The sequence below is a fragment of the Galeopterus variegatus genome, unplaced genomic scaffold (genome assembly GCF_000696425.1).
Source record: "Galeopterus variegatus unplaced genomic scaffold, G_variegatus-3.0.2 Scaffold1513, whole genome shotgun sequence".
Taxonomy (NCBI): Eukaryota; Metazoa; Chordata; class Mammalia; order Dermoptera; family Cynocephalidae; genus Galeopterus; species Galeopterus variegatus.
In genome coordinates, this window is record NW_007727624.1 from 305,783 (window position 1) to 329,599 (window position 23,817).

At 47.2% G+C, this 23,817-nt stretch overlaps 1 protein-coding gene across 1 annotated transcript in view; it reads right to left on the reverse strand.

The window, feature by feature from the left end:
• ATP2C2 (ATPase, Ca++ transporting, type 2C, member 2) overlaps nt 1–23,817 on the reverse strand; it is a 58,625-nt gene that overhangs the window by 25,150 nt on the left and 9,658 nt on the right. The window contains 7 exon segments of the mRNA XM_008577450.1: nt 7,573–7,639; nt 11,991–12,066; nt 12,426–12,494; nt 12,583–12,732; nt 19,393–19,501; nt 22,734–22,795; nt 22,896–22,931. Coding sequence (XP_008575672.1) covers nt 7,573–7,639; nt 11,991–12,066; nt 12,426–12,494; nt 12,583–12,732; nt 19,393–19,501; nt 22,734–22,795; nt 22,896–22,931 — 569 coding nt within the window.

A 23,817-nucleotide genomic window follows, 5' to 3' on the forward strand; every position in this document is an offset into this window, starting at 1 on the left:
GGAAAAAAAAAAAAAAAAAAAAAAAAAAAAAAAAAAAAAAAACATTTAGCAACAAATATGAAAAGAAACCATGACAACCCAAATGTCCATCAGTGGACGAATGGATGAATCAAATGTGGTCTGTCCATACAATGGCATAATGTTCAGCCATAAAAAGGAATGAAATACTGACACAAGCTACAATGTGACTGAACCTTGAAAACATGCTAAGTGAAAGAGCCAGACACAAAGGCCACATATTGTATGATTCCATTCATATGAAATGTCCAGAACAGGGAAATCCATGGAGACAGAGGGTAGATTAGTGACTGCTGAGGGTTGGGAGTGGATGAGTTGGGGAGTGGGGGGTGACAGCTAAAGGGCACAGGGTTTCTCTCTGAGGTGATAAAAATGTTCTAAAACTGGCTGTGCTGATGGTTGCATATATCTGTGAATATACTAAAAACATTAAATTGTATACTTTGAAAGAGTGAATTATATGGTATGGGAATTATATCTCAATAAAGCCATTTAAGAAAAAAAAAAAAGGAAGAAAAGCAACCCGGGCTGGTGACTTGGGGAGAGGAAGAGAGATGTCGAGCCGGTAGGGGGAGGTGAGCAGACCCTCTCCACAACCCGAGAGGGTGGGAACGCTGTGCCTTACAGGAAGTTTTAAGTATTTTTTTTTCTTTTTCGGTGACCGGTAAGGGGATCACAACCCTCGGCTTGGTGTCACCCGCACCGCGCTCAGCCAGTGAGCGCAATGGCCATCCCTATGTAGGATCCGAACCCGCAGCGGGAGCACGGCTGTGCTCCCAGCGCCACACTCTCCTGAATGAGCCATGGGGTCGGCCCGAAGTTTTAAGTATTTTCATCGCATGAAACCACTCATTATAATTTCTAGAAAGAGACTATTTTGGGGACTAGAAGTGACCAGGGAATTTGTTATCTGAGAACAACCAGAAAAATCACAGGAGAAGAGGGCCGATACCTCTTGCCAAAACGGAGCCCACTTACAGCCACTGATGGGGACCCTGGAGAAGCCCCACAAGACGCTCCCGTTAAAACAGGGCTCAACTGTGCCAGGTCCTGGGAGCCAAGCCACTTAGTAAGTAAGTGAAGTGGGCAGTGAGATTGGTGCTGAGGTGGGGAGCCCACAGCCAGGCCCTGCCCAAGGCACAGGGCTGCCGCTGAGCCGCCTGGGATGACAGCAACGCCCAGTGGTGCCAAACCTTCCCCACTTCCCAAGAGAAACTGGAAACCCAGCATCTCTTTAATGCACAATCCCATTTTTCAGATGTTAGCAACAAATCCTAGTTTTTTTAAAAAATGACACATTTCAAACAAACCTATTTTCTGGCTACATCTCACCCACAGGTGGACTGATTTCTGTGCATTGGAACATCCAGCAGAGTGCTGTAGGTATCCAGTAAATATTTCCTGAACCAACACATGTAAATGAGAAAATACACATGAGAGTCTACACCCAGGCAGGCCGAGCACAGAAGGAGCACTGTACCTGGGTTGGTTAATAGAAAACCAGGCTGGGGGCGCTCCTTCAACCAAAATCACACATGGCTACCACGTAGTTCATTGGATCAAGGACACCATTGATTGTGAAGGGCACTATTATTTTGTGCTCCACTAAGAAAAAAAAAAACATTGCCAATTAATGTGACACGGTGCTTTCTTACCCTGTTGCTCATAAAAAGTAGTCTGATCTCAGAGGAGTTGACACGTGAAAAAGAGTGTGTATCTTAGAATCAAAAATATCATACATGAATGGTGACCTCTCACCCAGAGACAATGGAACACTTAAAGGCAAGTTATATAAACCCAGATTACTGAATTTGGTCAAGGGGCTGTGCCTGGTTTCTCTGGTGACAACAAAAGGGCTTCCTTGGTTTTATGGCACAGGCTGACAAGATTAGCTAAACACACATCAAAGGAGGGTCATGATGGTGACTTCCACCCCATACAGCATGGGGAGGGCATTTCTGCACAAACCTAGACATGTTCATAGTGATAAAAAATTAATCCACAACTAATAAAGATCAGAATGAACCAGGAAAAGAAAATGCCTTGGATCATTCTGGATGTCACTCAAGGCACACGGAATTAGGATAAGTTTTATGAAGAACAATTCTTTCATTTTACTTATTTTGGAAAATCTCCCTGGCTGTTCTGCCATTTCTATTTTCTGATTCAGTGGTTTCAGGTGACTTTAATCTGCCACTAAAAATGGAAAAACTTCACCCTTTCACAATCACAGGTAAAGTGCAAGTTCACCATGGATCAAATGGGATGAGCAAGTTGAACTGGAATTGGTAGCACTAGCATGACCGAGAGCCCGGGGAGGTGGGGCGGGGGACGGGGAAGGGACACTGAAACCTTTTTTTTGTTTGTATCTTGGAAATACGTAATAGTCTTTTCTGGTTCACAGAACTTTGCATGGTTTATGAGATGGGAATGGAGTGCATCCTTATCTCGGGGAGGCTTTTAAGCATTCTGGCTTCTGAGAGCTCCACTTTCTCTGGGATCCTCCCCCAGGCTGACTTTTCCCTCCCAGCCAGGACACCCGCTGCTGAAGGCTCAGTCACCCAAGTGGCAGGTGTCTCCTCCTCCTTCCTGTTTCTGCTCTTGTCAGGCCTGGATTGGGGGTAGCATCTAATGACAGCCTCACTGTTCAGAGTGTGCTCCCTGGACCGGCCACATCAGCACCCCTGGGAGCTTTTTAGAAATGCAGAGTCTCAGGCCCCACCCAGACCTCTTGAGTCAGGAGACTGATAATCTGTGCTTAACAAGCTCTCCCAGGAACCCTCCTATTCTTACACTCAAGTTTGAGGCCCCTGCTGGACAGTGATCTCCTCCAGATTGTCGCTGTATTGCCTTGGACTCTGCCACTCACAGCATAACTCAGTTGTGGCTCCCACCTGCCACCTCCTTCAACCTTCATATCAAGGGTGGCCAACACTTTTCATCTCTCAGATCTCACAGCACGGTAGGGATGGCCTGGCATGGCACGTTGAAGAGGGTTCTGATGGCGTGGTTAGGAGTGGGAGCAAAGGGGCCATACGTTTCTCTGGGATCTGGCTCTAACCAAATCCATCATCGTGGTGACCAGGCACGGTCTCCTCCTGGTGTTCCCTGGACATGCCAGGCTTGTGCCCACCGCCAGGCCTTTGCCTATGCCCTCCCCTACCTGCAGCACCCTTCCTGCTCTTCTCTTACCTGGCTCCTTCTCATCTCTCAACTCTCTGAGCTGAAGACTCCTAAGAAAAATCTTCCCTGGCCACCTGGGCAGGTCACATCCCTCTTACCTCCTTTTTAATCTCTCTCAGCAGTTGTTTCCTTCGTAGCACGGATGATAGTCGTAATTATTTTCATTAACATGCACATAAATTGATTATATTTACTTTCCCCACCAGCTTGAGAACTCCACGAGGGTGGAGACTGTATCAGGACTTAGATGATGTAAATAGGCAGTCAATAGATGCAGCAATGATCCAGCAATGCCACTGCTGGGTATGTACCCAGAGGAATGGAGATCATCATGTCAAAAGGATACCTGCACTCCCATGTTCATCGCAGCTCTGTTTACAATAACCAAGATATGGAACCAACCTAAACGTCCATCCACGGATGACTGGATAAGGAAACTGTGGTGCAATGGAATATTACTCAGCCATAAAAAAGAATGAAAACCTGCCATTTGCAGCAGCATGGATGAGTCTGGAGAAAATCATGTTAAGTGAAATAATCCAGACAAGGAAAGAAAAATACCATATGCCCTCACTCATAACTGGGTGCTAAGAAAGGAAGAAAGAAAAGACTTAAACAATTCCTTGAACTTTCAGAATAACAGAGATGGGGGGGAGGGGGGTTGGGGAGGGATAGGCTGGGTAAAGGGCATAAGGAAAAATCACGATTTGTAATAATAATAAGCTTATAATAAAAATTTTAAAAAACCAAAAAACCAGATGAACAACAAATATTTGTGAGGCAAACAACTGAGCCAATGACCAGTGGTGGCCGAGGTGGGGGACCAAGGATGGCACAAGCGGGAGAGTTCAGACTTGCCGAGAGGCAGCAGGGCACCGGGAGCCTGGCTTTGGACCGGACACAGGGGAGTTCAAGTCTAGCTCTTCCATCCCTGATTCTGTAACCACACGACTGAGTCCGTCTAACCCTGTGTCCTGGTGTGTAAAATGGAGACCAGCCTTTCCCTATGAGCTGTGGAAGGACTGACCGCAATCAGATGGCCCCCTCCCACTCCTACCCCTTGCTGCAGCATCAACAGACACTAGTCTCTCTCCCTCCAATTTCTTGAAGATTCTAGAACTGATTCTATGAGCACTCTCTCCACCTGCATCATACTCTTAGTGACTTTAACATCTGCTAGATGGTCCTTCCCATGCTCTGGCTCATACCTCCTCAGCCTTGTCCCCCCAATGAGCTTGTCCTCCAGCCACCCACCTCCCTCAGCAACCACAGCCTGCTGATGTGAGCTGAATTCTGTCCTCCCTGAACGATATGTCCACGTCTAATCCCTGGTATGGGTGAATGTGACCTTCTTTGAAAATAGCGTCTTTGCAGATGTAATCAAGTCATTAGGCTGCCCACCCTAGTCCAATGTGACTGGTGTACTTATAGGAGAGGAGAAGAGATGCAGAGACAGATGGAGGGAGAAGACCATGTGACAGGCAGAGATCGGGGTGATGTATCCTCACACCAAGGAACACCCAGGACTGCCGGCAACGCCAGAAGCTGGGAGCATGGGACAGATTCTCCCTGAGCCTTCAGAAAGAGCACAGCGACACCTTGATCTTGGCCTTCTGGCCCTCAGAAATGAGAGAGAAGAGATTTCTGCTGTTGTACACCCCTCAGTTTGTGGTACTTTGTTACGTGGCCCAGGACACTACATACCCAGTCACATTCCAGGTCTCAGCATTAGCATCAGCTGAGCCCCTCCGTGACCTCAATCTCAGGTTCCCGCTTCTGCCCACCACCTCCTATCTTTCCAGCTCTTTCTCTCTAGCCCTTGACTCCCACAATCCTTTAAGTCCACCGAGACCCACAGTTCTTTGAAGGGGGAACAGTAACTGTCCTGCTCACGACCGCCCCCAGTACTGACACTGTGTGCTGATCATGAAAGGGACTTAGTGAAAATGATACAAATAGATCACATGGTCAAAGCCATCCATGCCGACACAGAAGCATAAACGGCCACTGAAGGCTCTGTGAAGACGGGTTCTTTCTTCTTTTATATCCCTCACAGCATCCAGTTCAGGATATAAAGTCAGAAAGCCCCAACTGACTTGAGTCATGACCATCCTACAATCAGAAGGGCACCCTGGGCTTCATCATCTAGAGCTTAACAAGCCCTTTCTCACAGCCACTAGCAAGACACATGGTGCACCCAGCATATTTTCAGAGAAAAAGACCTGAAACCCAGCAGGACTCTCTGTACAGGACAATGCCTAGATTTTCATGATTCCAAATATTTTTTGGGGAAAAGTCCAAATCCTGGCATTAATCCACTTATTTATAGATTATTTATAGCTAAAACCTAAAGACAATAAACTATTAGTGCAGCTGTTTTCTCTTTCTTTTTATGTTCCTATTCTGAGAACTATTTTTTAAAGCTATTCTGACGTGGTTTGAATGTCTGTGTGTCTCATTGTATGGACTTTATTTTTTGCCTTGGAACTAAGCTGAGATGGGGTTTTCCAAATGTCTGTCATTTATATTTTGCTTTTACAACTTTTGTCACCTCTGTGTGCCTGTGTTATCATTGTGTAATGTTCTTTAAACCAATTCCTCTTTTTTTATTGTAAGTTTTTCCCTATGTCCCCAGGATTTTGTCACTCTGAGTGACAAAGTGTCTAAAACCAGACATGCTCTTTTTAAATTTCCATTCATTCAAAAAACAGTTATCAAATGTTTTCGTAATATGACACGTCTGTCCACATGTTGTTTGCTGCCTGACCCTCAATTAATGCATACAGCATGGTGTGATTAAAAAAATAAGGCATTTGGAATTTTAAAAGACCCACATTTGAGTCTATTCTATTGCTAATTACCAGGTAACTGTGTACATTCACTTACACATAGGCAAGCTTGACTCGGAGATGGGTATGCCTGACACTATGTATCATACTGTGTACCACAGCTGAGTACACCCGACACTATGTATCATACTGTGTCCCACAGGTAAGTACACCAACCCTTAAGGCAAGATTCTCTTGCCCACACTGGTCAGCTCCAGGAAAGCAGCCTCCCTGAAACCTCCGTGTCCCAGCACACACTGGGATACCTCCCTCAATCCACTGTGAGGTGTGTGGATTTATTGTAAGCATCGTTACAACACAGGTGCTTGTAAACAATTTGCTTTTTATACATAAATTAGAAAGACTCTAAGGATCCTTTTAATAATAGCACTTTTAGTTCCCTGCTCTATGCTTTCTTTTTCTTCTTTATTGAGATATAGTTCACGTATCATAAAATCCACCCCTTTAAAGTACGTAATTCAGTGGGTTTTAGTATATTCAGAGTTGTGCAACCATCATCACAATCAATTTTAGAACATTTTCATCACCTTCAAAAGAAAACTCACACATACATATCTATACTCACACACACATATATTTCTAGCAGACATTAAAATAATTTTCCATGTAACACCTAAAACCATCTTGCAGACACCAGCAGCATGGGCAGCTTGTGGGTCACCTTCTGAAAACCACCAGACTTGACGTGACGCTAGAAATGTGTTGCCTTCTCTGTGTCCTAGACGGGCCACCAGCCACCCTCCTGCTGGGACATACCCAGTTAGTGACAATCACTGGCACTCTGCTCCCCTTGCCTTGGCAAGTAGCCATGGAAAAGTTACTGGCAATGTCACCCCACTGCACTAAGCTGGGCTCCCCTTTTCTCTGCATTACCCACCAGGACCTAGGAGGTTGCAGCTACTTATCAGAATCACCGTGCGGAAGAGGGGCAGGTCCCCTCAGCTTAACGTCAAGTGCCCTGACTCCCAGGCATCACTTGTGTGGCCTTGGGCTACATGTCCACGGTCCTCTCTTATTGCCTCCTCTATAAAACGAGGACTTGGATTGAGTTCTAAACCAGTAACCAGAGCACCCATTGGCTACGCATGCGTATTGTTGTAGGCTCTCACGTGGACTAAATAATTTAATCTCACAACAACCCTAGAAGAGGGGCTATTATCATTCCCATTTTACAGAGGAGGAAACCAAGGCACAGAGAACCATGACACTTGCCCAGGGTCACACGGCTAGGAAGTGGCAGAGGCAGAATTTAAACTTAGGCAGACTGGATCTGGGGTCCATGCTCTTAGCCACGGGCAAAGAGTGACCAGAAAGGGAACTTCAAATCATATACTTTCATTAATTTTGCAAGCACTCACAGGCACCCCTGCCTGTTGGACAACATGCTATTGGGGTGGGGAGGACACGGCTTCCTTAGGACTTTTCTACTCCGCAGTCTCCCCACTTTCTCCCGCTGCAGGCTTTAGGGCTCAGAGCCCATCCAACCCACTGACAAGGCGAGGGACAGCCACCATGCCCTTACCTGACCCCAATCGTGAACATACTGAGGAGCTGCTTTCCTTGCAACCAGCCAACCAACATGATTAGACCTGGGGAAGAGACAAAAACACCGTGTATCTGTGTGCACACAAGTTGTTCTCTGATGTCTGAAGGCATCTTAAACTCATTTTCTTAAAGAGTTTACAGGAGGACATACACAGGGGAATGATTAATAATCTCAAGGACTTTCAATCGCTTTCTTCTTTCTTTTTTTTTTGAGGAAGATACTTTTATCACTTCAAAAAAAATTTTTACAGGAAAGGTTCAAGTTAAGTTCAAGTGAAAGAAACAAACAAATAAGCAGTTTATTTGGGGCTGTTTACAAATGTTTACATATCATCCCAAAAGTTTCCCCTTTGCTGTGCGTATCCAGAAACTCCCCCGGGGGGGTTCAATATGGCAAGCGACAGCTGCTCCTGTGATGGGCAGAGGGGCCACTGTTTCTTATTTTACCTTGTCGTGTTCATAATCAAATAGATTCCCTCTCACTTTCTTCTTTAGCAATCATTCGCCAAACATTTACTAAACACCAGGCACTGAGCTAGGCACAGGAGACATGAGACGGTCACAGATGGACCCTCAAGGCAGAAGTGGCCTGAGCCGTCCTGGGACCCATGAAAGTTCACAAGATTTCTGGCAATGGGAAAAGAGCTGGGGCCGCTAGGTGCGGCCTCCGTTTCCTCATCTGTAACATGGGATAATGATCATGCTTCCCTCCAGGAGCTGTTCTGGAGTGTAAGATGTGACCGTCTATTTGAAGTGCTCAGTGCAGGTTGGGACCCACAGTTCATGCCCAGTGGTTGACTGCTGTGGCCACCATTATCAGAAGCAGTGAGAAAGGCTATGGGAAGGGGTGGTTACCTATTGGTGCCCTTGGAAGATTTGCTAAGGAATGCCAGCTTTGTTTTGCAGGGAATGAGGAAACGGACCATGTTTTATCTGGGTGTAGTGGTGTGTGTACGTGTATGTGTGGGGGAGGGAAGGGGTGTCACAAGATCTGTTAGTTTTGTTTTTGATATACTATGATTAGCTACAGAACTCAGTTGTCAGCTGAAATCTTAGCTGAAACCCGAATGAACTCAGATGAAATTGATTAGATGGGGGGACACTGCTAGAAACAGAAGCAGCAGTGAGCCCAGCGCCCTGCCCACCAGGGGCTCAGCCCACCCCATGGCTCACAAGAGTCAGTCGTGCTCATCTCTCCCCAAACCCATGTTCAGCAACTACGTTGGCAGCTTGAAGTTGGCCATGCTGAGAGTATTTATACCATGAGAATCAGCAAACACTGCTTCCCCCTAGAAAGTATCTACCAGCATGCCACCGCTGCCCTACCTCTCCCCTGTGGGCCCTCTGGGGATCCTAGGACCCAACTTCAAAACTCCCACTCTGCTAGAGCAGTTCTTGAAATGTTAAAAGGAAAAAGTCTGAGCAGTATCATAGCCCTTGCCATGGACATGTTGATTTAACTAAGTTCTAATTTAACTTAAGGAATGAATAAAGGCTTGTATACGGCAACAACCTCATGGGACCTCAGCCTCAGAACTTTTTATTTTTAAACAAATTTCATCCTGCAGAAAGGCCTGTTAACACTGTCTACTTTGACAATATGCCTTGAAACACATTACTTGGTATTTGTCCTTGGGGCTACTGTGGTAGAGAGACCCGTGCTCATTGTTAATGCACAACTTCCTTCTGGCAACCCCAGTCATCTAGGGCAGCTGCTGGAAACTTGTTCTGTGCGGGGCCAGCTAGTAAACAGCCCAGCTTTCTGGGGCATGTGGTCTCTGTTGCAGCTCAGCTTTGCCCTTGTAGCTTGAAGGTGGCCATAGACACGTCAATGGCAGGCCTGTGCTCCAATAATGGGTTATTAACGCACGCTGAAAGATGAATTTCATATAATTTTCATATCATAAAATGCTATTCTTCTTTTGATTTTTAAAAAATCATTTAAAAATTTAAGAAATATTCTTTGCTTGCCAGCCACATGAAAACAGGCAGCAGACCAAATCTGGGCTGGGAACCACAATTTCCATCCCCTGCTCTAGAATGTGAAAGATGCCTCTGGGCAGGGAGGGCCCTCTGTGTGTTCCATTCTGCCAGAGATGACTGATCTACACGCAAGGATGGCAAGTGAATAGCCATGCACAGACACTTCCCTCCCATGCCCCAGGCAGACATCACTAACCCATCACAGTCCTCTTTGCACTGAGCCTGGGCATGGCCTCAAGATCCTCTCTTGGCACAGAACTCCACCAGCTGTGTCAGATTCAGTGGGTTAAGATAAAACCTATTTCCGTCACTGTCCCCGAACCACATAGCGGAGAGAGGAAAGACGAGGGTATAGAGCTATCTTAAAGCAGTAAACCTAGTGGTTTAGCAGACTCTGGGCAGTAATTACAAAGCTGGGGTTTGTGAAAGAGAGTAGAAATTGGAGTGTTGGGAAGAGGTGGCCAGGGAGGACAGGGTGAGTGGGACTGTCACCAGGATGATAGGATCAAGAGCCCTGGGTTCCAGCTCCTGGGTACATCCCATGTTCATCAAGCTCAGGCTGTGTTGTGTTCAGAAGTTCGTAATGACAGGATGAGTAATGCACAGAATGCAGCTACCTGCCCGGCCCCTCATGTATTTTCTCTAATCTTCACAAATACCCCACAAGACAGGAGAATAGGATGGCTTTGGGGTCAGAGATCTGGGTTTATAATCCTCCTCCTCCTCCTCCATGAATTGGCTGTGTAACAATGGGCAAGGTGCTTACCCTCTCTGAGCCTCAGTTTTTCCAGCCATAAAATGGGACAACAACATCTACCCTGAAGGGCTGTACTGAGGACTAGATGAAATAATGTAATAGAGGCTTAGCACATCTGACTCAGAATAAGTGTTCAATCATGTATGGACACCATAATGACAACCACCCCTCTAGGCCAGATAGGGCCTGGGGCACTTCGTATGTGTTAACTCCTGGCATGCTCACAAACAACCCTGTGGGACAGGCAGTGGGATTATGCCTCCTCTTGTAGACAGGAACAGCACAACTCAGAGCGGTTATGTAACTTGCCCAGGGTGGCAGAGCTAGAAGTGTCAGAACCAGGCCTGTAGCCCAGGACATGTGGCTGCAGAGCACATCCTCTAACCACTTTGCTCAATTCACCACCTCTCATAAGGTACCCACCTTCTATGCTCTGATACTGCTTCCTCCACCTGGAATTCCCATTCCCTTCTTTTTTCATTTGGAAAACTCCTACTCATCCTGCAAGACTCAGTTTAATATCACCTCCTCCTTGGAGCCCTCCCAGCTCTTCCAAACAAGAGTAACTGCTGCCTTCACCTTTCATATTGTTCAGCTGTCTCTCTCCTGTTAGACTGTGGCCAATCTAAGGGCAGAAACTGTTTGACTCATCTTGGTGGCCCCAGAACCTAGCACAGGTTCAGCATGTCATAGGACACTCACTAAATGAATTAATGCATCTATGTGGCCAGATGCACAACAAAATTGCAGCTAGGAGGAACAGCTGTTTCTCCCAAGAACTTTCTCTGGCTCTGAAGTGTCAGCTAGACTCACCAGGACTTCTCCACAACACTGCATGTACCATGGGCAGTGGTTTATTGGTTTGCTCCTTTATTAAATCATTTACTCAACAAATGTTTATTGAGAAGCTAATATGGGTGAGGCACTGGGTGATCATGAAAGATGAGAATGAAGGCACAGAATCAAGGCCAGAGCTGGAAACAGCAGGAAGGAGCAGGTGAAGGGATCAGGACAGCCCCTTGAAGATGTTAAGGCTTAAGACCTAAATTTAGGTGTGCAGCATCATGTTAATGCTGTCTGGTGTGTTGCCAAAGGCTGGGAAGCACCAGCCCAGGAACAGCTTGCTTAGAAGCATAAAAATATGGCTGGGTGCATGGTTAAACTACATTTCCCAGACTCCTCTGCAGTTGGGTAGGCCATGTGACTCCATTCTGGCCAACAGAAAAAGGGCAAGAGCTATGATTCTACTTTCTGGTGCATGCCTTAATAACTTCCCCCACAAGCCTCCGTGTTCTCTTTCTGTGCCTGCCAGGTGAGTAGAATTATGGCCTCCAAGGACACAGAGGAAGGCAGAGCAACAACACAGCAGAGGCCTGGGCCCAGGTCAGCAGTTGAGGTGAGTTATCCAGGAACACGCCCCTGGACTGTGGTGTCATCGAGAAACAGACTTTCACTATGTTAAGCCATTAAAATGCAGGGTCTGCGTGTTACAGCAGCCAGTCTGGCCTAGTGCAGAAACCTCTTGCTGCTGTTGGAGGGTCTCTGATCCCAATCCCCAGGCCTCACGCAGGTGAGTGGCAAGATGTTTGGGCAACAGCTGCCCCAGGACGGCTCCCCCTGTCTCCAGAACCCAGCACAGAAGCCGCTTCACTCACCGATGATGCCAAATGAGAACAGTGTCAGCTGCTTCCCCAGACTGTCCATGCTTTTCTGTAGAGGAGTTTTAGGCGTCTGGAAGGGTGGGAACAATGGATTTGTTTGACAAGGTCCCAGCAACGTGCCCCAGCCTCAGCCTGGCTTTCTTCACAGTGTGTTCGCCTTGCTGTCCTATGGCTTGATCTGACTGCAGCCACACAGGGGTGCACACCTACATGAACTCACTGACTTCCACACCTAAGATCTGTGTATGTTATTGCCAGAAAGTTACATGTTGATGAAAATGCTAACCGATGTTTTGAAATAAAGATGTGTGAAAAGATGCTCACATTAACCACCTCCTCCTCATTCCGAAGGGGAGGCAGGGCTGGTCTCACTCACCTAGAATAATCTCAAACCCCAGCTCACAAAACCGAAGTGCCACGGCCCCTCACCTCCTCAGCCTGCATCATCTTAAACACTTCTCCAAACTGAGACCTTTCCCCTGTTCCAATCACGACTCCCTGTATTGGAGAGAAAAAGCATAAAATCTGAGGGCTGGAGGCCTGTAGGTGATGGGAGGCCACAGCCCCAGGAGCCCCCTGGACTTACCTGCCCCTTCCCGTACTGCACCAGGGTCCCCATGAAGACGATATTGCTCAGGGTGGTGAGGTCCCCTCCGCCACTCAAGGGGCTGTCCGTCTTACTGCACGGCTCAGCTTCTCCGGTGAAACTGGATTCATCTACCAGGAGGTCTGTGACCTAGCAGAGTAGAGAGAAAGAAGTCATGGAACACCCTCCCCACTTCCTCCCCGAAAATTGGTCTTAAAAGCACAGAATGTATCCAGCACCTTAATGGACGTCAAATAGGGAACACATCAAACTTAAGAAATGAATATCGGAATCATGACCTCGGATGCCTCCAGGAGTCAGGAAAGCTTTGAACGTGTGGCCCTTCTTGAAAAACACAAGTCTCATATCTTCTTTTAGTTGTATTTGAAATGTTAATATAACTTAAAAAACTAAAGCAATGGTTATTTTAGAATATGCTTTTATAAGCACCTGTGTTCTGCCCTAACACTCAGCCTGCCCGCCTCGGAGATTCCCGTACAATCCCATATAATAACTGGGCCGGGTTATTCAGTGACAATCTAAGGTTAACACCAGAAACACACACAGGAACACCAAACCCCCCACGTGCCCCAGGAAGGAGAAGGGAGATGCTAACATTTATGGACACTTGCTATATGCCAGGCCCTGGGCTGGGCTCTTTCCGAGCCTTATCTCTTGGTCCTTGCACATCCTCCTGCACGGAAGATTCTATTTTATCCATTTTACATATGGGGAAATGGAGGCATAGAGATTAAGTCACTTGCTCAAGTTTCCACAGCTGGTTAGTGGCAGAACAGAGATTTGAACTAAGGCTCTCGTTCCAGAAACTGCACTCTCAGCATCTTCCAAAATTGCCTCTCGACCACAGACCCAGCACGATCACTCACAGGTGAGGCTCCTATGGCCAGAACCATGCCAGATACCACTGAGGATGGATAAGGAGTCTAGGGTGGGCCCTGTCCCTCAGGACCTTGTCATCAAGTGTATAAGATCGATTTAGAGAAGTCATCTTCCACAAACCCTTCTGGTACCATTTAGAAATGGTACAAGAGCACAACAGATCAGCAGTTCTCAAACAGGGGTCTGTGAGTTCTCTATAATTTAAAACTTTTAAAATTCAATAACAATCTCCCACAAATATGTGCACTGCATGGGATCTCAGCCCCCAAGGATGACAGGGGCCCCCACTTGCCTGGGTAACGCCCATCTCCCCCCCTTCCTCTTTGATGGGCCCCCGTGGTCTTGGGAGCGGTGATGAGTCCAGCTGCATGCCCATGTGCCCACGTGCCCAGCCTCCCTGGCAGCTCGCAGCGTCCCTCATGCTCGGGACAATGGGGTGTAAGGAGAAGTCATGAACAATCCTGGGGAAGGTTTTTGGAGGCAGCTTGAGGGATATTCTACAAAATACCTCACCAGTACTCCTCAAAACTGTCAAGGTCGTCAGTAGCAGAGAAAGTCAGAAACTGTCGCAGCCAAGAAAAGCCTAAACAGACATGACAACTAAATGTCATGTGGGATTGTGGAGCAGAAAAAGGATATTAGGGAAAAACTATGAAAATCTGAAGAAAACACGGACTTTAGTTAAACATTAACATATGGACATTGGTTCATTAATTGTAACAAATGCACCATAGTAAGGCATGACATTAACAGTAGAGGAACGGGGGGCGGGGTTATGGGGACCCTCTGTACTACCTTCTCAATTTTCCTGTAAATCGAAAACTTTTCTAAAAAATAAAGCAACTTTTTTTTAAATGAGGAAAGGAAGCGAGAGAAGAGACAAAGATGTCTGTGCAGAGGACAGCTAGCCAGAGATGCAGGAAAGACGGAGGGAGCTCAGAGAGAAGAGGGCACAGGTGGGAAAGAGTGAGGGGCTGGATGGAGTGGAACAGAGGTGGTGTGTGTGTCTGTCTGTCTGTCCATCTCTCACTATGGACCAGGCATTCCTCTGGGTGCTGAGGATGTAGTAGCAGGCAAATCCTCACCCTCGTGGAGATGGCGACCGACATGCAAACAGTAAACACCGGAACAAATACCAGGGTGCACAGGGTAGGGAGGGAAGGCCAGGAGGAAGGGACAGTGAGCAGAGATCTCGGGGACAGGAAGGGCTAAATCACACATGGTGGAGAGAGGGTTCCAGGTGGCAGAAACGGCCCTCCCACATGGTGGCTCCCTGCATGGACACGTCTCATAGGCACTAGAAAGCAGCAACTCAGCTGGCTTGTAGATCAGGGCCAGGCATGTAGCTTGGGCCTCCTCTGCCTAGAACAGCTGATTCATGTCCATTCAACCTTTGAGGTCAACTTGAGAGCCGCTGTCTCCAGGAAGTCCTCCCTGACTGCACCAGGCCTGGCAAGTCTTTCCCATTTGGGAAATGCAGAATTCCTCTCATAGCTCCCCCAGAAGACATTGAGTTGTGAGTAGATTTAGGTTTGGAACTTTGGGCTATAAACCCACAAGCACGGGGACCAAATCTGTTTTCTGCATGGTATCCTCAGCACCCAGCACAGTACCAGGCACATAACAGGTGCTCAAGAAATATTTGTAGAATGGATGAGTGATGGAGATGGGGGTGCAGATGGGGTGTCCTGAGGCAGGAAGGGAGGAAAGACAGGCTTGGAGAAGGGCCTTCAATGTGGCCCACCCCCCAAGGATGTCCGCATCCTAATCCTCAGGACTTGGGAATGTGTTATCTGACAGGGCAAAAGAGACTTTGCAGAAGTGATTAAGTTAAAGACCTTGAGATAGGGAGATTATCCTGGATTATCTGGGTTGTGAAGTATGCATAAAGCAAATGTACTTTACAGGGCCTGGTTTTCCAAAGCCTTGCAGTTTCAAATATTGACCTTACAAAAAACAGGAAATTTCCCCCAGGCTGTTTAGTCTCTGTTGTAAGATAAAGAGCTGTAACACAGCAAGGCTGCTGGTTCTAAAACAGACAAGTTACTTATTGATATGTAAAGTTACTGGGAAGCTGCTAAAGGGAGAAGGAATGTTTGCTAAAATCAAGCTGTTGTTAGTGGATCAACTTAATTGCACGTTACCAGCTTGTATTGTTAAACTTGTTAAACTATACTTAGCAAAAACCCCACCTATCTCTCCTCCTGTAACTTCCTGGGCTGGAGAATAAATTCAGGAAGAGAACCCCAATTCATGGTTAATTTCCCAAATGGAAGGAATGCCTCTCGCTTGAGGGTTCCAGGAGATTGACCCCTTTCTGGGGCGTCTCACTGCTCAGAAGAGATGGGCTTTGAGTAATCTTTGGTGGCTCCATTACCCAGAGGAAAAGGAGTGACAAATCCGTGGGAGGCAAAGCAACACTGGATGGGTTCAGTGGAATCACAGGTTCCTTATAAGGGGGAGGTGGGAGGGTCAGAGAGATGTCTGAGAGTCAGGGACACAGTAGGAGCAGCAGGTGGAGTGACATGGCCATGAGCAAGACTGCAGGTGACCTCTCAAAGCTGGAAAAGGCAAGGCAAGGGATCCTCCCCTGGAGCCTCCAGAGGCCTTGCTGAGACTGTTGATTTCGACCCCAGAACTGTAAGATCATACATGTGTGTTAAGCCACTGAGCAGTCATTTGTTACAGCAGCCATAGGAAACTGATACACTGAGGAAACCCAGGAGACACAGAGAGCCAGAAAAAAGTCAGAAGAGCTAGCCACAGGGAAAGAGAACCCACTGTGATGGAGGACGTGCGCTCTGGGGCCAGTCTGCCTGGGTTCAGATCCCCCTGCCATGTGACCTCAGGTGGCTGCCCAACCTCTCCAGGCTGCTGCATCCTTGTTGTAAAACAAGGAAAAATAAGAGTGTTGGGAGATGACATGTGGCAGTTTTTACATATGAGCGGTGAGCACAGACTTGATAGATATGAAGAGTCTTCAAAAGTTCATGGAGAGATTCGTATTATCTTTAAATTCTATTTTCCCATGACCTTTTGAAGTGCCCTCATATATATAGAAAAACATAAGTTCCCTTCATCTGAGGTAAACTGAGGGAGGCAGACGTTCAGGTGGAGCTTCCAGGCCAAGGAGGGGCAGAACCGGGGTGTGGGGGGCTGGTGGGTGGGCGGAGCTTCTGGTGAACTTCCAGGGCTCAATTTTGGGTGAGGGGCGATAGGGGACAGGGCAGGACATCGGTGGGGCTCCCTTCCTGCTTAGGTGCATGGACTGCTCCTGTCTCCCCACGCAGGGCTCCCAGCCTTTGCTCTGACCTCCAAGACGGAGCGTTACTTGGAATCCTGACAACTCCGATTCAGTTGCCTTTTTATTTTAGAAATGGTACAAGAAAAAAAGAATGAACAATGACCTGCCTCCCTGGCTGTACGAGGTCAGCCTTTGACTGAGGACTTTGCTATTGTTTTAACTCTGGGAAAGAGAAAATAATGTTTCATGACCGATCCCCACACACTATGCAAAAAGGTTTAAAAATGTGTATAAAGCACTCCCGGGGTTCAGAGCTTAGTAGCTGATAAAGGTTTCCCACTGTGAACAAACAAAGCTACTGATTGTTCCATAGAGTTGAAAAATACAGAGAGGGAAGTCTGCAGTGTGCTCATGGCTGGTGGCCTTGAGGAAAACCTCCTCAGTAGGAATACACAGGGTAGAACTGGGAGAGAGACAGTTCAGGTAGTAACAGTGATTTGGCTGCTTTTTTGTTATTGGATTTTTTGAGGCTGTCTGGTATAGGGAACTGAACCCTCGACCTTGGTGTTACAAGGCTGTGCTCTAACCGACTGAGCTAACTGGAGTCATGTGGGGTTTAAAAACTTGTTTCAAAGAACTGCTGCAGAGACCCATAATGATAAAAAATAAAATCAATTACTAACGCCTGATGACTGTTACCTCATGTCAGGCATGTGCTAAGCATATTATAGGACATTGCTTGTTTCTTCTTCACCACAGCCCCATGGAGTGGAAACCAATCCTTTCAGAGATGGGGAAACTGAGGCTTAGAGAGGTGAATCCCTTCCCCAAGTCCCCCATTACGAGATGCAGGGACAGCACTTGTGGCCTAGGGTTTGCTGACTCCTGGCACATGCTGCAGTAATGACAGCCACACACTTGCCTGACACTCAGCCACGCCAGGCACTGTGCTGGGCATGTTGCATCTATGAGGTTATGTAATCCTATGGACATTATCATCCCCCATTTTACAGATGAGGAAACTGAGGCACAGAGAGGTTAAGTAACTTGCTCAAAGTCATACAGCTTTGAATTATAGAGCCAGGGCTCAGATGGAGGCCCATGCCCAGCCCCAGGGCACTAACCATCTGTCTGCACTGCCTCTCTTTGCATCTATAACTGCACTTGCACTGAACACATGTCCTCCTTATTGGCTGCCCAGGATCTGGACCCCACTCCATGCCTGGTGCATTATGAGTGGGGTCCAGATCCACTCAACAGAGAAGTGGAAAACGTCAGACCTTCCCTACAGGTGGGGCTTGCCAGTTGACAGTGGTTCCTCTGATCAGATCAACACCCCCAGACTGGGAGTCAGGGTGCCAATGCTAGTGCCAAATACAGGAGAGGCGGGGACCATGAAGATTCCACTTCTGGTGCTACAAGGGCACCAGCATGAGCCAGGGCGTGCACCCTCCTTAATCTGGCATCCTGAGCACCCCTCACCTTTGCCCTGCCCTGCCTAGAGATGTGAAAGTCAGGGGCAGAGAGGTTGGACTGTCTGAGTGTCTACACATAAGATGGCCCTCTGGCCCCTGCCTCGATGTCACAGATTGGATGAGAAAGTTGTAAACACAGGTCCCAGAGGCTGGGCTCCAGCGCTGCCCCTCTCCATGCCCTCCCTCAAAGCCAACCTTTTTTTTTTTTTTGGTCTTTTTGTCTTTTTTTTTACTGACCGGTAACGGGATCGCAACCCTCGGTGTCGCGCCAGTACCGGGGACCGGCAACGGGATCGCAACCTCGGTGTTGCGCCCACACCGCGCTCAGCCAGTGAGCAGGAACCGGTCTCCACATGAGATCCGAATCCTTGGCGGGAGCACCACCGCGCTCCCAAGCGGCACACTCTCCAGTGCACCACCAGGCCAGCCCAAAGCCAACCTTTGAACAGCATGTTGATCCTCTGGTTCCTAAGAACACATCTGTAAATACATCGGGCAGATAACCTACGCTTAATCCTTTATGACTAAAAGCTTTGAATAGTTCTTACACATTCTTGGAAGGATTCATAAAATAGATTTCTCCCATCGACAGATCATGCTGAACTTGATTTAACCTTTTCTCAAGAATCCAGGATAACTTCAAATAGATTGTTCCATGAAGGTGAGACTGACAAATGTTGGGGAGGAGACTGCCCTACCCCCGATGTCCCCAAACCACGGGGCTGGAAAATCTTGTGCTTTTTATGTTTTCATTGGTTCTGTTTCCCTCCTCATTATTAAGCAGTCTGATATCACTTCTTTCTGACATCTGTGTGTCCTTTTCCAGAAGCAACTCCTGCCTCATTCCCCAGCCCTACCTTAGTTTACTTTGCTACTGCAGCCTGCTGTAAACTGGAAAATCACGTAACATAAATTCATTAGGCTTATACTTAAAATGAGAATAAGTAAGTTACGAAATGTGGCTTGAGGGACTTTATGCTTATAATTAGCTTGCTTGCTAACTTCCTGGCTGGTTTGCACGCATGCATGTGCATGTATATGTGTACATGTGCATGTATGCCAGTGTGTGCACATGCATGTGTGCACACGTGTATATGTACATGTATGTGTGTGAGAGAGAGGAAGAGAAAAAGCATGGCTGTCACAAGCTTGATGTCTTCACCTCCCATCAACAAGGGTTGGGAGCCTCACCTCTGTAAGTCGGATGTCCGCAGGGATCCGGTCTCCGATGGAGAGAGACACGATGTCTCCAGGAACCAGTTCTCGTGCGAGCAGGTGCTGGAGTTTTCCTTCTCTTATGCTGCATTGGAAATGGTGAAAGCAAAGGCACACACTCACACCCCGTCTGTATGCACCTTGATACATACAGCAAAGATCATAGAAAAGCGCTTTCTCTTTCAATTATGTACATCCCTGTGTCTCTATGGTTTTGTTTATTTACTTTTAACTCACATATCCTAAAAGACATTTGGGAAAGTGTGCGGCTTCTGTGCAGCTCTGAGCCTCACCCGAAAAACAGGGCTACTACAGTTTACCTGCCTAGAAACAAGGCTGGGTAGTGTGCCCTCTAGAAGCTTCTGCAGGTCTAGGCCAGTGATTCTAAAGCCTCCTAATGGTGCCACAGTGAGCAGAGCTTCTGTCCTCAGAGAACACACCACTCTGGGTGTAGAACCCATCTCGGGAAGTCAGAGATGGTGGAGCCGTGTCACAGTTAGGAGGAGCATCTTAGGTGCCTGTGAAGTCCACGACCTCCTTTCGCACAGGGCCATGACCACCAGACTTTAGACCATGGATGTGCCTCCGTGCACAGGCTCCGACTGCAATCCCACCCCCACTTGTCCATCCAGCTGGACTCTCCTCCCCCCGGCCCCCTTCAATTCATCCTATGCATGGCAACCAGGGAGCTCTTAAAACACAAAAATCAGACCGTAACTCCCTCCTGCTCCAAATCCTTCAATGGCTTTCCCATGACCCTGGAATCAAATGCAAAGGCCCTACTAAGGCCTTCTCAGCCCGGGCCTGCAGCCTGCTGCTCCCCTCTCATTCCATCTAGCCCTTGAACACACCCAGCTCTTCCTGGCCTCAGAGTCTTTGTAGACCTTGAATGCTAAAGCAGACATTCCCTTCTTCCTTGTTAATGCTGGCCTGTAAGACATGAGTAGATGTTTGCAGGGGGCTCATGGGAAAGGCTTCTTCAGTCTGTAAACACACACACACACAGTCTCCTCTTCTGCGGGACCTTTGCATGTTCGGCTGTGATGCCTGGAGCTATGGCAGCTGTCCTGGGACCACAAGGATAGCCAGCCAGAGAACAAAGCCAAGAAGCTCAAGAGAGCAGAGTAAGGAGGCAAAGGAACCAGGCCGTTTGTGCTGTCTTCAGTTAGCAAACCCCACTGCTCCCTGCCTCCGACCCCTCGCTATGCAACAACACGACTTCCCTGTGGTTTGTGCGAGTGAGTTTTACGTTCCACATAGCCAGGAACGCCTACTGGACCTGCACCTGCCTAGCCCTCAGCTCCTCCCACGCTGGTCCCCATTCCTCAGGCTCAGCTAAAATGTCAGCTCCTCCTTGAACGTCAGATCAGGGCACCTGGTCACCAGCTATGTAGAGTTGTCCCCATTCCCTCCACCAGTCACTATTATCTCTCTGTGGGTTTTTTGTTTGTTGTTTTGATTTTCGTCTGGCTTTGCGTTTTGGTGGGGGAGTTAGGCTCTAATGTGAATGCCACATTTCTAAATCATCTCGTCTCTTCGCTAGCTTATTACCTGCTCACTCTGGGAGGAACGCGAGGCCTCCGGAGGCCCAAGCCTTCCTATGTGTTCCATTGGTGTAGCCTTGGCACCGCTCCCCCAGCACCAGTAGGTGCTCAATAAATATTTGATTAATGCACAGAGGATGGAGATAACACAGCACTTGGCAGTGCTGCCCTCGGTTTGCAAAATGGGTCCTGGAGGTTCAGATGGGGGTTTCTTTCAACTCTACGGGGCTGCCTGCCACCACTGTTTTTGAAAATAAAATTGCCTTTTAGAAGTGACTTCTGGGGGCAACAATAATGAATACTATTCACCTGAAAGGCCAAGCCTTGACATTTAAACTTAAGATGGGATCATCAAGCCTCATGAATTATTTATATGTCCAATTGCTTGTATGATTACATCACACATCTGGATTTCTGACAGCCTTGTTCACCCAAAACATCTGGAAGCCCAAACATTTTTACTGCCCCCAATGGCCCTTCTAGAATTGACGTGCTCTCCCTCCTGCTACCTTGTCATTCTTTTTTTGTCCCTCTTCTGTCACTCATCATTCTCTGCCTTGTATCACACACATGCTCTTTGAGTGCAGATTCCTCAAGAGGTGGGACTGGATCGCACTGGAGCTTTCTACTCTCAGTGCTGTGGCTCAGCTGTGCAGCACATGCCCAAGATATGCTAAGGTCCTTCCCCCAAGATTATTCCTCAGAAAATAGAAATAAATATGTTTAAGTCCTTCCAAGGTACCTCAGATCATGAGATACTTTGAATTACTTTATTTTGAGCAGCAATGTATATTGCAGAGAGACACATTATCCTGAAATGACCTTAACCAATGTTAGTAGGGGTGAGAGAGAAGATATTGGCCTTTTTGGAAATCATTTCATTTTTTAGATGGAGAGTAAACTCAGGGACTACTGGTATACTAAAAGTTGAACTTAGAAAAAGCCATCTTCCCTTCTGTGCCTGCTGGTTTCTTTACTAATGGCAGCTGTCCCTAAAAGAAGGGTGCTCAAAAACATTCCAAGCCTGGGCTGTCCAATATGGTAGCCACTAGGCTTGTTTGCATATTTATATTCAAATTAATTAAGACTAAATAAAATTAAGAATTCAATTCCTCAGTCCCCCTAGTCACATTTGAAGTCCTTGGTAGCCACATGTGACTAGTGATGCTGTACTGGACAGGGAAGATTATAGAACATTTCCGGAAAGTTTGATTGCACAGTGCTGTACTAAGCAGAAATACCATTGAGGTACTGGTGGACATGTTTGTCTTTTCTTTTTCCTTTTTAAACATTTTTTGTAGGAGCAAAGAGACTGTTGGGACTGCTGAGCAAATGCCCAGAGTTCATTCTCTCGGCCTGCCCCACCATACAACCAGTGCTCTGATGCTTTGGGTTCTTAAAGTCTTGGATCTTAACCTCTTCTGAGTCTATCCTTTGAAAATCCAATGAAACCTCTGAACCCTCCCCCAAGAAAAAATGCACACAGTTTTGTGTACTATTTCATAGCCCACCCCCACCATCCACGGCCCCTAAGCTAGGTAACCTGATTTAGGCACTGATGATAGAGTCAAGGCCCAAAGAGGCTGAGTGACATACCCAAAGACACACAGCAGTCTGTTAGTAGGGCAGAGACCAGGTCTCATAACTCCCAGTAAGACGTGGTTCTCCTTTATTATGCTACAAAGGATACCACCTTTGCTGAACATTTGCCAAACTCACTAGCCTTCTGGCTCCTCCAGTGAACCAAAAAGTCCCAGGGAGGCTCCGACTTACCAGTTACATTCTGGAGGAACCAGCTTGGTAAGCTCTTCCAGAGACTTTTCCGACCTGTACTCCTGGCAGGAAGCACATCAGACATGCTGTTCAGAGGTGGGAGCGCCATTAAACTCCCACCATGCCCAGGTCACCCTGACCGAGACCTCAGGTAATACATACCTGGATGAAGGCGACGGTGACCACAATGAGCACAGCCTGCAAAGCAAACGGGGTGCAGGGTGGTGTTAGCACCAGCACAATTATCAGAGAGGATGAAGCAATATAGGTGCACTGTGCAGACACTTAGAAAACCGACGAGCCAAAAGAGCAGAAAAGCACCTCAAATTCTGTTACCCAGAGATGCACATTTGGGGTACCTGTCTAGATTTTTCTACATAGACACACTTATAACAAGGCATCACATAATACAGTCTTTCATAAACAGGGTGTAAACATCACTCCACATTGGTACATGTGGATCCAACCCCAGCCTTTTAAACAGAAGCAGCGAGTTCCATTGTGTGTATCTGTTTCTGTATTTTAAAAGAATAACTTGCACAGACGGAAAGGAGTAAGAGCGACAGCCATCAGAAGGCGTTCAGTAGAAGCCAGACATAAAAGGCTGCATGGTGTGTGATTCTATCTCTATGACATTTCCAGAACAGGTAGACCCCTAGAGGCAGGTCACCAGGGGCTGGGGAGACGGGCAATGGGAAGTGACGATTTACTGGTAACAGAGTTTCCTTTGGGGGTAATGAAATGTTTGGGAACTAGACAAGAGATGCCAGCTGCACAGTATCATGAATGTACTAAATGCCACTAAATTGTTCACTTTAAAATGGTCAATTTTTTACTATGTGAATTTCACCTAAATAAATTTTTTTTTTAATTAGGTGCTCAGTGGTTATACCTGGGTAATGGATTAAGGACGATTAATCTCTATAGTGTAAATGTGCATAGCCCAGGATCGAGCCTTTCCATTCCAGGGGTCACAGGAAAGAAATTTACTGCAATGTCATTTCCAACAGCAAAGAACTAGAAGCAGCTTAGGTGTCTACCCAGAGAGCAACAGTCGGATAAACCAGGACACCTTGATATTGGG